The sequence below is a fragment of the Macrobrachium nipponense genome, chromosome 15 (genome assembly GCF_015104395.2).
Source record: "Macrobrachium nipponense isolate FS-2020 chromosome 15, ASM1510439v2, whole genome shotgun sequence".
Classification (NCBI taxonomy): Eukaryota; Metazoa; Arthropoda; class Malacostraca; order Decapoda; family Palaemonidae; genus Macrobrachium; species Macrobrachium nipponense.
Window position 1 is genome coordinate 33,829,747 of NC_087208.1, and position 13,651 is coordinate 33,843,397.

The following is a 13,651-nucleotide window of genomic DNA, read 5'->3' on the forward strand; positions in this document are numbered from 1 at the left end:
GCGCATGGCTCTAGGCGTTCTCCCACGCGCAAATTTGCGTGCCATTCGCCTGCATACGCTTACTCGCGTTCAGAGCCTGTGTGCACACCCGCGCTCTGCTCCTGCAGATACACACGTACCTGTAAAACCTTTTTCCTCTGTGTTTTGCAAGGTTACGACATGGAAAACAGAGACGTCTCGAGTCGAAGTACCTGTCCTCGGAACTTCTATTGTCTGCTCCTCCTCCGGAGGTCCCAACTCCACCTCGGGATCCTTGTAAAGCTGCAACCCAGCCTTCCAAAAGGCAGCCTAATAGGCTTTCACCTTTAATCAGAGGTCGTCGTTCCCCAGCTCCCTCGAGAACAAGGCCACAAGCGGGCTCCTTCTCCTCCATATGACCTTCCAGCCCCCCTTCTGATTCCTCTTTGGAAGTTGGGAGAGCAGTTAAGGGGATTTACTATCCCTAAGCTGCCATGAGTTGAGTGCTTAACGTCAGGCGAGAGGCGCTCTGGAAGCGAAGGCATCCGTGACTCCTCCTTATCCTTATGAGTCCAGACCTCCAACCTCTCGAGGTTCTCAATCTTTAAGGGCTCATTCCCTTGTAGAGAAATATCATATGTTGCCCATCAAGTTCAAACCCAGCCAAGATCCTCCTGACAGGGCTCCAGCAGTGCTTGCGGAGAGGGCTCCATCTCCCCTCTCTCCTCCAGCTTTGCCAGAAGCAGATAGGCGTCCTCCTACTCCACCTTCCCCCTTCTTGCAAGGGGCTGTCCGGTGGGGGCAGAAGGACCTGTGGAAGGCAGTGAAGAATTGCTCTCACGATTCCGAGCCTCCAAGGGCTCCTGTTGCTCTGGGGGCCTCAGCTCCCAGACCTTCTGCCACCCTTCATCATCCCTGACAAGGGAGGCTCTGACTAAGGTCAATAAACAAGTTTCAGCAAGGAAGGACTCACTACGGGCATCTCGGTCCTCTAAGCTACTCCCCTCTGCTTTCCAGAAGCAGAGGAAGTACTATGTGGCCCAGGAGGCTGAGCCTTCATCCTTGCCCATAATCCCAACAATGACATCATTGGTACCTGGAGTTTTACTCCAGACACTGCAACACAGAACCTCGACGCTCTCTTCCCAGGAGATGTTGCAACTCGAACAAACCATGATGGCGGCGTTGCAAGCAGCTTCATGGTTGAACTTTCGGGCCGACACGGTGGGCTCTCTTGCCACCTCTGAGACTCCACAGCAACCTGACAAGCAAGCGGACATGGCCGGTCAGCTCCATGACCCTGTTTTGTCAGGAGGTAAGGCTATGGAGTTCTTAGTCCACCAGCTTGCCAACCTCTGGGCCAACCTGGTGCTTGAAGCGCAGGGACGCCGTCTCATCAAGGCTTGATCGAGCTGTGGACCCTCAGAATGTGACCGACCTGAGGAATACCTCACTTCAGGGATCCACTCTCTTTCCATCTTTGGATGTAAATGAGGTGATCGGAAACTTCAGGAGAGCAAGCCAGGATTCTTTGCTGCACCGCGCAGCATCCTTCTGTCGGTCCCAACCTCCTGGTGTTTCTGCTTGACGTCGCCCCGGCTCTTCATCTAGGAGGGTTTCTCACCTTACTGCCAGGGCTGATCCCTTTCCCACTGCCTCCACCACGCAGCGGCAGAGAGGTCAGCAGCCCCTTTAGACCAGGGGTGGTCGAGGGCGAGGCAAACGCGGCAAAAGGAAGAGAGTCCGCCACAACCAGTGAGTAGGGCACTCCCCCCACTCTACCACCTGTGGGGGGATGCCTGCAAGCCAGATGGACGAGGTGGCAGTACCACGAGGCAGAGGATTGTACGCCAACTGTCCTCCGACACGGGTATCGCGTCCCGTTCATCAACTCTCCCCCTCCTTTGATTTCACCCCCGAAGACATCATCCTATCGTCAGGGATCAATGAAGGATCTCGCCCTTCAGGCGGAAGTCCAGGACATGCTGGGGAAGGATGCGCTTGAGGAGGTCCTCGACGAGTCTCTAGGCTTCTTCAGTCAACTCTTTCTTGTAAAGAAGGCATCTGGAGGATGGAGACCGGTCATCAACCTCTCAGCCCTGAATTAGTTCGTTCAGCAAACCCCATTCAGGATGGAGACCCCCAGCACGTTCAGACAGGCCATTCGTCCTCTGGATTACATGGTGACCATCGACCTAAAAGACGCATACTTACAGATCCCAATCCATCCATTGTCCAGGAATTATCTTTTGTCTTGTTGTAGCGGACAGAGTATTCCAATTCAAGGTCCTATGTTTAGGTCTCTCCACAGCTCCGCAAGTCTTCATTCGGGTGTTCACCCTAGTGTCAACACGGGCTCATTGCCAGGGCATTCATCTATTGTGTTACCTCGATGATTGGCTGATACTGGCACCCTCGGTGGAACTGCTTTGTCTCCACCGAGACAAGGTTCTGGCGTTTTGTCACGATCGGGGGATTATGGTGAACCGCAAGAAATCCTTTCTAGAGCCCTCTCAACAACTGGTGTATCTCGGTATGATCCTCAACACCATTGCAGGGAAAGCCTTTCCGACACCGGAAAGACTGGAACGCTTCCAAAGTGTCGCTCTGCCCTTCCTTCGACAGTCCCAGCTGCCAGCACATCAGTGGCAACAAACGCTGGGACATCTGGCCTCGCTGAAACGCCTTGTTCCAAATGGTAGGATGCACCTTTGATCCTTTCAGTGGGGTCTGAAGAATCGTTGGTTGCAAAGTCATGATTCTCCTCACGAACTAGTCCCAGTGGAGGAGAACATGCGCTCCGATCTCGAGTAGTGGCTGTACGACACGAACCTGTTGAGGGGCTCCCCTCCTCAGTCTCATCCACCCGATCTGCTCCTGTTTATGGACACATCCAAGGAAGGATGGGGTGCACACCTACTGCAACACCTGGCTTCGGGCCTATGGTCCGACCAGGAACGTCGAGATCATATCAACATAATGGAACTTCGAGCTGCCTTCCTGGCACTCCAGCACTTCAGCTCTCTTCTGACAGGTCACTCAGTGGCGCTGATGAGCAACAACACCACCGTAGTGGCATACATGAACCATCAAGGCGGTACCGTGTCTCTGCAGCTATGCCAACTAGCAGTGCAGATTCGTGAATAAGCAGCTCTCAACTAGGTAGGGTTGACAGCTCGGTTCATTCCAGGCAAACGGAACATCGTGGCGGACATTCTGAACAGGAGGACACAGATCGTTGACTCTGAATGGTCTTTGGCTCCTCGGATAGCGAACAAAATCTTGACTTTGTGGGGTTCCCCAATGATAGACCTGTGAGCTACCGCTCTAAATCGGAAGTTACCGATTTATTGCTCTCCAGTTCCAGATTCGGCAGCGGCGTTCGAGGACACATTCCAGCACCCCTGGGATGGCCTAGACGTCTATGCTTTTCCGCCATTTTGCCGGATCAGGCAGGTGCTGAATAGAGTGTGATCCACACCTTCCCTGTCAATGATGCTAGTAGTGCTGAAATGGCCTCATGTAGAATGGTACCCATACCTTCCACTTCTGCTGGTAGAGACTCCGAGTGTGCTTCCGCCACTCCCCGACCTCCTATGCCAACCACATGTGAGGATCTTCCACAACGCGGTGAGCTTTTTACATCTTCACGTGTGGAGGTTATCCAACAGCTCCTCACAACGAAAGGCTTTTCGCAAGAGGCTGCGACAGCAATGTCAGGATACCTCAGGAAGTCCTCAACATCTGTCTATCAGACCAAGTGGGCCATCTTCTGTGGTTGGTGTCGTCGGAGAGGCTGTTCTCTTGGAGCCTCTATCCCCTTGATTGCCGACTTCTTACTCTACCTCCGGAGAGAGAAGCTCCTTTCGGTCTCGGCGGTAAAAGGCTATCGCTCAGCTGTGAGCCAAGTCCTCAGACTGAAGGGAATCTATCTCTCTTCCTCGGAGGAACTCTCTATGCTCATACAAAGCTTTGAACAGGGTTGCACTCTCGCTCATACTGAGCGCTGGACCAATGCCTGCTTCAGCTTCGTCCCTGAGTTTGTTGCAAAAACCCAGAATCCGGCCCAGATTGATTCTCGGTTTTCTTCGTTCCAGGTTATGAGCCTGAGCATAGTAACCGAAGACCCAAATGAGCTACTTCTCTGTCCTCTGAGAACACTGAGGTACTATCTCCAACGGACCAGCTCTGCTCAACCCACCTTACAACACTCTTTGGAAGTACGGGCCCGTCAAAGAAGAGGGTTATGAGGAATAATATTTCACATTGGGTTCGAGAGGTGATTTGCCGTACCCTCTCCCCTCCTTCTTCTCCACTTGCTGGTACCAGTCGAGTGAAGGCTCATGATGTGCGTGGAATGAGCACATCTCTTGCCTTCAAGAAGAACCTCTCGCCTTCAAGAAGAACCTCTCTGTTACCCAGGTGATGGAAGCTGGCACATGGTCCCGCCCTTCCACCCTCACCAGGTTCTACCTTAGAGACTGTACCCACAGCTACCACAACACAACTGACCTTCATCCTGTGGGAGCCGCCAGCAAGTGGTTTAGCTGCCTCTGTGCCCTCAGAGGTCGGAAGTATCAAATCAAGGATCAAGGTTCTATATCAGGCTGGGGGTGAATGTGAGAGTATGACTGGCCTATTTTCTTTTCACCTTTTCCCCTTACTTGGGCCACAGCATCGAAAGGCATTCTCCAGCAACGATTTCAATACTGGTAAGCATTCCATGTCCGACAAGTGGTTTTTCTGTAGACACACATTAGTCAGTCTCCACACTCCTTTCCGAGGGGGAGTGTGCTGCAACCCAACAAACCCGTTATAAATGTATAGTCTGGTTTTGGTTGCCAGAGAGAGTTCTACGCTCACGCCTTTGATACCCAGGCCATCAGCCATCAGGTCGCATTTACCATGGCTCACGGGGTGAAGGATCCACGACCCCGAGCTATAAGCCTGGGTCCTGGCATCTTGGGTTCCATTCTCAGCCAGCGAGACAGGACTTCCATCCCTACCTTAGGATGAGTCTCCTAAGTAAAGGACGGAAGGTTTGTATACGGTGTAGGAACAAATGACATTTTTGAAAGTAAAATGTATTTTTCCCTAACCATACAAACCTGGAGTCCTTTACTTGTATGGTCCTGCCAAACACCCATCCCCTTGATTCAGGGGTCATCATCAAAGTCGTGGCTGTAATCAAAGTGACAACTCTGGGAGCTGGTAGGGAGGCGGTGCTTCCCTACCACCAGGCAGGTAATTACTGGCCCGGTAGTTACTACCTCGGTATATAAAAGAATGTATTAGCCGGTAGTTTCAGCTGAGCTGCAATCTATCCTAAGTAAAGGACTCCAGGTTTGTATGGTTAGGGAAAAATACATTTCACTTTCAAAAATTTCATATTAAGAAAAGCTAAAATATGTACTGCAGTTTACACAAGTAGTGCTGTACAAATTACTTGATATACATTATTTCCCAATACTGAATAGGCATGCTAAGTTGATTAGCTTTGGAGAGCCATTACTGCTTTTGTAAACCAGCATAAACATAAAATGTTAAGAGAATTTACAGCTGGTATTACATAGCATGTGATAGCTTTTAAAATATTGAACTGTGTAATAGAAACTGCACACGAAGTATTGGCTTATAAAATTGTTTAAACAAGCAATGAACAACTTTTAGTTATGCTTATGTATATATTTGGCCTAATTTTAACATTTCTAGTTGAAGTATGGGTAAAATGTATTAATAAAGTTCTCAAAATGAAAATATATTGCAATTTCAAGAGGACCCTTTGTACATTTAAATTTGGCTTTGTTGTACCAGAGAACACAAATGCAGTTAAGAATCATAAAAGGTTTTATGTTTGCTACAAATTGCATTTTTATCAATTTTTGTATAAATAAAAAAAAATTTTTTGAATGATACATAATGGTCATTCTGACATGCATTTCCTTTGGCCCTTGCACATATTTACTTTCAAGATTCACATAATGCACTCAGTGTACATTAAAGCCATTAAGACTTGCTTTCACTATCATGTGGCAAAAATTAACACTTCAAGCAATAATTAGAAATTCTCTCACAAGCAATAATTAGAAATTTTCTTCACAAATAAGTAATTTTTTTTCTTGGGCACTAAGTGTAGGTGAATTGCAACAAAATACAAAGCTATTAGTGCATGAATTACTTTCATGCTTTTTTTTCTCAATTGTTAGCAGAGGTTACACAGCCTATTAGGAACTCTGCAGTGCTAATGGTTGATCTTACTCCAGTTTTTATAATCCTGTACATGCAACAATACATATGCCTTTTAGTCAGATTCAGTGTATTTTCAACCTAACTTGGGATGATAAATGTCACACCAGTTATATCAAGTTTAGTTATTTGTCATGTACTTAAGGAAAATGTGAAGTGGATGTGGGTGTAGTCCCACGCTTGCACTGACTGCCCTTCCCTTGACAGGTCTTCGCGTTGGACTGAGCTGACTGCCTGGAACAATTGTGCCTTGTTTCGAATCCGTTCCATGGCTCTGTACTGTATGTTTGTGGTTGTAATTTGCTTGTGTTTTCTTTTTCAGAAAATAGTATGTAAAAAATCAATTTGCGCTTCATATTCATGCTATCAGTTTGTAAATATAACTCTTAATTACAGTCATGAGAAAATTTAGTTCATAAAATCAAAAAAAATAGTGTATCCAACTCAGATATTTGATGTTGTATTTGACGTAAAAGTTCATTGACATCCATCAGACTTTAGACTTGTGGTTTTGACTCTATAGGGTAATAAATTCAAAAGCTAGATATCAGGGTCTTTCTGCTATTTCCCTTTGACTAGGAAAAACTGTAAAAATTTTCCATAACAGTTGAAACTGCTATGCAACAAACTAGTGTGGATCAGAGATTGTTTGTGTGTATGTTCTTATTTAACATATTTTTGGATGTGAAAGATTTTGATTAAAGTTTGTTTTTACTTGGAAATCTATCTTGACCAACTAGGTTTTTATTCACCTATAGCAGTCAACCCATCAGAATTATGAAATTTTCAAATTACTGAAGTATTCAAAACTAATTAGTGTTGTACCATCTTCCATGATTTTGAAAACCTAATTCATCAGTGTTTGCCAGAGTAGAACATCATTTTTTTTACTTTCTCCATTGCAGGTGTGGGACATGTGCGACGATGGAAACATGTTCAAGACATTACGTGAACACATTGGTCCTGTTCGCGGGTTGTGCTGGTCACCAGATGGCAAGTTCCTGTGTTCAACTGGTGACAAACAGAAGGTAAAAATGTTATTTAAAAATTTTTTTTTTTATTGAATTTTATGTAATGTAGTTATTAACCGTAATTTAGATAAATGCAGTATTACTGTATACGTACATTAATTAAATGGGAAAAAGGAATGATTAAGGCTGTCTGGTGACTCATTAATTGAAAGGGTCACGTGCTTGATTAAGGCAGTCTGGTTCCTCTTTTAACTGAAAGTCACATGTGTGCTGTCAGAAAGGCTGAAGCAAAATAAATGTTTCTCCAGTAAGTAATATTTCCTTATTTTCATCTTTCCTAGAATTTTCTGTACCACAGTATCTACATTAGTTTCTGCTAGAATGTATTGTTATACAACAATAGTTCAGTATATATAGTAGTTGTATTTAAGCAAGGTACAATGGATTTTCATTAGTATTTCAATCTTACAAAAGATTGGGATAATGTGCTTTCATAGAAAACTGAAAGAGTAATTGGCTTCACAAAAATATGCTGTCTCCACTGTGATGGTGTATGAATGTTTGAATGTTTTTTTGTAAATACTGTATGTGTGGGATGCTGCCACATACATCCATGCAAGAAATGGAATGAAGGGGTGACAAATTAAATCCGTAGATTCTTTAAAATCTTGTAATGAAGATAAACAGACATCAAGACGACAGCAGCGGGAAGCAGGTCCGCGCTTGTCACTACAATGACCACTGGACAGTGACTGACTATGCATATGGCAGGAAATAAAGGTAGTGTTGACACATCTAATTACAATGTTGCCACGATGCATAATGAAATAGTGGTCTCACAGTATGTGCAATGGGAAATATACATGGAAACATAAATATAATTCTTCTTTAGAATAATGCAAAGAAAATGTCAAAATGTTCATAAACTGTACGTAATGTAATTAATATACAGCCTAACATTAAATATCTATACACTGTAAACCTTTTTTTAGACTTGGCAAGTCAGACTTTATTACTGTTGTTGAGAAACCAATTATTCATTCAGATTGTATGAATGCCCATTATTTTAATCAATCTTTGACTCTGTAATCTGATTAAATTACCAATTAGAATCTAATTAACTGTGCATCCTTGCCCATAGTTTGCTGGTTTTGTAAGAAAATACAAATGAAAACCCTTTGCTCCTTGCTTAACCCAGGAACTGCTGTAGTTTAACAAGACTACTTATTCAGATAGTTAAGATTTTCAAGTGCCTTACTTAATGGATTCATTTTTTTAAATAAAACTTTAGATGGAGCAAGGCAAAGTCGATTTAAAATCACAAGAGACTATTGGAAGCTGAGGAAAATTACAGTGGTAAAAATGATTCAGCTTGTTTGAATTTAGAATATATCATGCAGTGTAAGTGCTCTTTGATGATTGAGTAGCAAGACTGAAGATTATAGTGAGTTTAAGTTTGGGAATACTGGAGTTGGTTAAGTTGGTTCATACTGAGGTCATTGTTTGATGGCCTCATAATTAAGCTTGTTTTTATATTTGTTTTTTTATGATTGTTTTTTTTATATACAGTACAATGTGTAATGAATTTGTGAAGGGTAATGGTTGGGGAAGTTTATCAGAGGAGAGTAGTACCTCAATACAATGGGATTACAAGCACAACATTGATTGATAGTAAATTACTTTAGGATTTCACATGCAAATCATGTTACATTGTTTTATTATCATATAAGTTCTGATTGAGCAAATTCGTTTAATGTATGATTATTTACTTTCAGGTGCTGCTCTGGGACATGGAGTCATACCTCTTAGCAAAAAGATTTTCTGGTCATTATAATAATGTCCTTTCTTGTGCCTTTTCTCCTGATGGTGCTATGCTGGCTACTGCATCTGGTGATACGAGGGTTATCTTATGGGATACGCACACAGGTTAGCATATACACATATGTGCTGTATTGCATATATACTAATACAGTAGTATCAGCTTTTTGCACTCATAAAAAAGTACAATAATGGTAGCAGTGTATTTTTGTGCAATATAATACATATATCAAAGCTTATTCAATTGATTACAGGTGAACAGCTTCGAGTGCTAAACCACATGAACCCACCTCCTGGAGTGATTTATATGTCAGGGGAAAATAATTCTGTTGTGAAGGGTGTGGCATTTTCTCCAAATGGCTGCCATGTAGCAACTGTCTGTAGTGATGGGTATGTAAATAAATCGCTTGTTTGAAAAGAACCTAAAAAATTAAGTTTATAGGGCTTAGTAGGTATCCACATGTATTCCCAACTTTTTTTTTTATATGTATATATATAATTTTATGAATTTTGTGAATTTTAAAACCATAACAATAGTTTAACTAGACCACAGGGTCAACATTCTTAAGTGTTGTAGGCTGATGCAAAGGTTTTGTTTAATATGTGGGGTCTTTATTGCTCAGAAATTCAATTGGATAAACAAGATTTTAACATAGACAATATTTTGAAGTTTTTTCTCTGTAAACTTAATACCTTTAGTCGAAAAATGGAGTGTCACGTAAAATTTGTGTGGTGGGTGTTCCGCAGTCTGGTATGGGGTCACTTGAAAGATTAAATGTCCACATTTCTGCAGTGTATGACAAAGTTGAAGACAGGATAATCAGTACTTCAGTGAGGCATTCTTTTTTTATATATGATTGTTAGATGTAAACGACAGGTTAGTTTTAATTTGGTATTGTGGCACTCATTACTCCACTGAGCCTGCTATTTATTAAATATAATGGGTTTAAATTTTCAGATTCCTACGATTTTGGAACCTGACATGTGAAGATGATGAACCAGAGTGCATGGGAGCTGCTCTAGAAGGAACTTCAATGTTGAACTGTTGCTATTCCCCTGTTGGAGGAGCGGTAGCTGTAGGGTAAGTTTTAAGAAATAATTTGGTCAAGTTCAGATTCAGCAAACTAATCTGATTGATTTAGTAACTAAAGCAGATTACATATTGCTATTTTGCTTCATGCCAGATCTGTAAGGCTTCTCAAGGAAGTGCCTCAAATACTGTGGTGACAATCATAGTTTCCCTGTAGGGGGGTACTGCCGTCAGTGGACCTCATGCGGTGCACTGTAGGCATTACTTAAGGTTCTTTGCAGTGTGCCTTCAGCCCCTAGCTGCAACCACTTTCGTTCCTCTTACTGTACCTCCTTTCATATTCTCATTCTTCATCTTACTTTCCACCCTCTCCTAACACTTGATTCATAGTGTAACTGGGAGGTTTTCCTCCTGTTACACTTTTCAAACCTTATACTGTAAATGTCCATTTCAGCGCTGAATGACCACATAGGTTCTAGTGCTTGGCCTTTGGCCTAAATTCTATATACAACTCAACTTGACAATCATTGTTGAATTTAGGTTAGTAATGAAGAAGCAACTTTAGCTAATCCTCTAAGGATAACTTGATATTTAGAGGTAATAGAAGATAAACAAAATTTAGACTTTAGCATAGCTTCTGTTATGCTTCACCAAGTGGAATAAGAGTAACAGTAGGTTACCAGAAATTGGAAGAAGCCCCCAAACTTTTATTTTCCTTTTACAAAGCCCAAATTACAGTAGCTAGATGAATTGTGTAGGTTATCTCAATATGCCCAGCATATGCCTTTACATTTCTAGTGGTTATGGGCAAATTTCTTTTATTTCAGCCATTCATCGGGAAGTGTACTTTTCTTCTTGGCACCAGCATTAGTTCCTTCATTACTCCACCTTTCAAGAATGTCCATCCGAAGATCACTGGGAGATATCACAAAACGGGAGGACCTTCTGTTGCCTCACACTTTAAAACCTTATCTTCAGTACAAGCATTGGTGAATTTTTTTCATAATGCCAAGCATTTTTGTATTTATCAAAAGTGACTTAAATTTTAGTGTTATGCCTAATTTATTCTGTAAACTTTTTGTATGTTCCTAAGACAGTAAAATAGCCGTTGGATGTCTGAACATTTTACAGGCTAGACATTTTTTATGTCATTAACAAAATCATGACAAACTAGAGGATATTCTCTAGTTTGATAGCAGAAATTATGAATACAGTACTGCGCTCATGTAAATAAGATTGTGCATCTGGTTATTTCCTTTACCAAACATCGTAAGTTATTTTGCTGTACAATTGGAAGTTAAAGTTTCCAGGATTAACTATTATTATTATTATTTTTATGAAAAAGCAACTTTTTGTGCTGCTCTAATTTTTTATTGTTCAGTAGATTTAAGTTGTCATTAATCAGTAGGATTTAATATATATTCATTTTATAATTTAAAAGTATATATTAGGTCTTTCTGAGGTGCATTTTACATCTATTTCATTCACAATGACTGATTACTCATTGAATTTGTCATACATTTTTCATTTGTTCATTCACAAATATGAGATTTCTCATCCCATTACTTGCCATAAATTACTTGCTCACATTCCCCTTTTTCGGAGGAAAATCACTTGTTATTTTCGTCAGACCAGTCATAAATGTCTAATGAATGTCTCTGTATATAGTGGTAGCTAGTGTGAAGATTTTCAAAGCGAGTTTTAGAATTTGGGATCCTTGTAAGTGCAGGATCGTGTCTTACATTGAGACCTCTTGAAACTCTTAAGGGCTTTTCTTTTCTTCAGCACCAGTATTAATCATGCTGTGCAGAATGTAGTTTACAATGGAAGCTTTTCCTTACATTTTTTAAAGATTCAGTATTATTTCACCAGTTTTGATTGCTGTCAATGAAAGAGAATAAGCCTTATGAATGTAGTAATTGTAAATTTAGAATGATATTCCTTTCAAGACTAACCAGGTGGTAACATTTTGGTTTTGATTTAAAGTTACAGGCATCCATAATTTTTATAAGAATTAGAGGGGAAAATAACTACTTTTGGAGAGGCTCAGGATGTGACATTGTATTTCACAATCTGTAGGTGTTAAAAAAGTGAGAATTGAAATTTTTCAATCCCTAAAAATAATGAAAATTAAAATATTTCAATCCCTAGAAAAGGAAAAGGACTAAATTTTCCAGTTTTTATCATTTGTGTCGTGTTTTGGCATTTTAAATTGTATACAGTTGTAATCTCGTTGGAAAAGGAATCTCCCTCATTAGTTTTCTGTCATTTGATAGGAACAGTTAATACAATCTGTCTGTAATGAATCAGGAAACTGGTGTTTTGGGAAATGGAATTTGTCAGTAATTTTGATTATTCTCTTTTAATTACTTTATGTAGCATTGGTAACCTTAAAATACAAACTATATTTACTTTAGAAAAAATATATACTATATATATATATCTCAAAGAAAAGATATCTCGAAGAAAAGATATCTCAAAGAAGTTGCCTTATACAACACAATGAAAAGTGATTTTTTTTTTAATGTACAACAACTGAAGTGTTCCTGATTCAAACAAATCTTTCTGATTGGTTTCCAAATATTTCTATAGCCTCTATAAAGCTGCTATGATGACAAGACTACAAAAATTTGAAACTGCCTATTTTAGTTAATTCACTTTATAAGCAGATACGTAATATTTCATCTTGGGGGGTTTAAAATGAAATTGTTTCCAATTAGTGTAAGGAAATTAATTGCTGATATGTATTTGATGGAAGAATATGTATATTAAGAGATTGCTAATGTTCCTGCTTAAATGTATTAACTAGTGTAAAGAAATAGCATTGATATATTCTTACTAAGTCCATTGTACAGTTTAGTTTTTGTAATAAATGTCAGTCCATATTTGTAGTTTCTTATTCCTAAAATTTGCATTACAGAAATGTGTGTCAGAAGCAGGTTTTTTAGAATCTGACTTGTGGTATATCTAATGTTGAGGTACTTTAGGTGAAAGAAATGGAAAGATGGAAATGAAGCGATTATAAAACTTCAATTTCTACAATGAAATGGAGAGGTAAAATGAGGAGCCATGTACCTATTTTACTTTAGTTTAGCGCTGAAAACTCAGTTGCTTTATATAAAAATAAATTTGACTGATCAACAGAATATTATTATAATGCATATAAATAAGGGACAAGTCCACAGGTTGTACAAAATTATTTTATCTCTATTAAAAGAAAAAATCCAGTCGCCAAGTAACCGGCCCTGTAGTTCCACTGCCATCATTTTAACACCATATTTTTCCATTTACAGAGACATACCAGTTAACTTTCAACTGTCTTGTACACTTGTGTGCCTGATTTCCTATTTGTTTCAGATCTTCGTCTAGGACCATGTTTAAATTTATAAACAGCTAAGGTACAAGGTTCTTGTAGCAAAATATATTTGATGTGTTATCCATGTGATGTTGATCTACAGTCAGAGGATCAGAGAGAGCTGTGAGGTTGATGACAGGTGCAAGGATGAGAAAGGTGTTAGATGGGTTAAGCTGCTAGCATACATGAGCAGTAACAACTGACAGATAATGACATAAGAACTTAGCTGAATTTCATAGGAATTTATTACAAACTTGAGAATTTTCAGTTGGC

The 13,651-nt window shown here is 40.5% G+C and overlaps 1 protein-coding gene across 3 annotated transcripts in view; it reads left to right on the forward strand.

The window, feature by feature from the left end:
- Window positions 1-12,908, forward strand: part of LOC135227073 (WD repeat and SOCS box-containing protein 1-like) — a 140,286-nt gene extending 127,378 nt beyond the window's left edge. For all 3 annotated transcript variants that reach the window (XM_064266901.1, XM_064266903.1, XM_064266902.1), the window contains 5 exons: window positions 7,110-7,232; window positions 8,951-9,101; window positions 9,248-9,383; window positions 9,952-10,074; window positions 10,851-12,908. In XM_064266901.1, the coding sequence (XP_064122971.1) occupies window positions 7,110-7,232; window positions 8,951-9,101; window positions 9,248-9,383; window positions 9,952-10,074; window positions 10,851-11,016 (699 nt within the window). In that variant the 3' untranslated portion in view covers window positions 11,017-12,908. The remainder of the gene's footprint in view (window positions 1-7,109; window positions 7,233-8,950; window positions 9,102-9,247; window positions 9,384-9,951; window positions 10,075-10,850) is intronic.
- The last annotated feature ends 743 nt before the right edge of the window (window positions 12,909-13,651 follow it).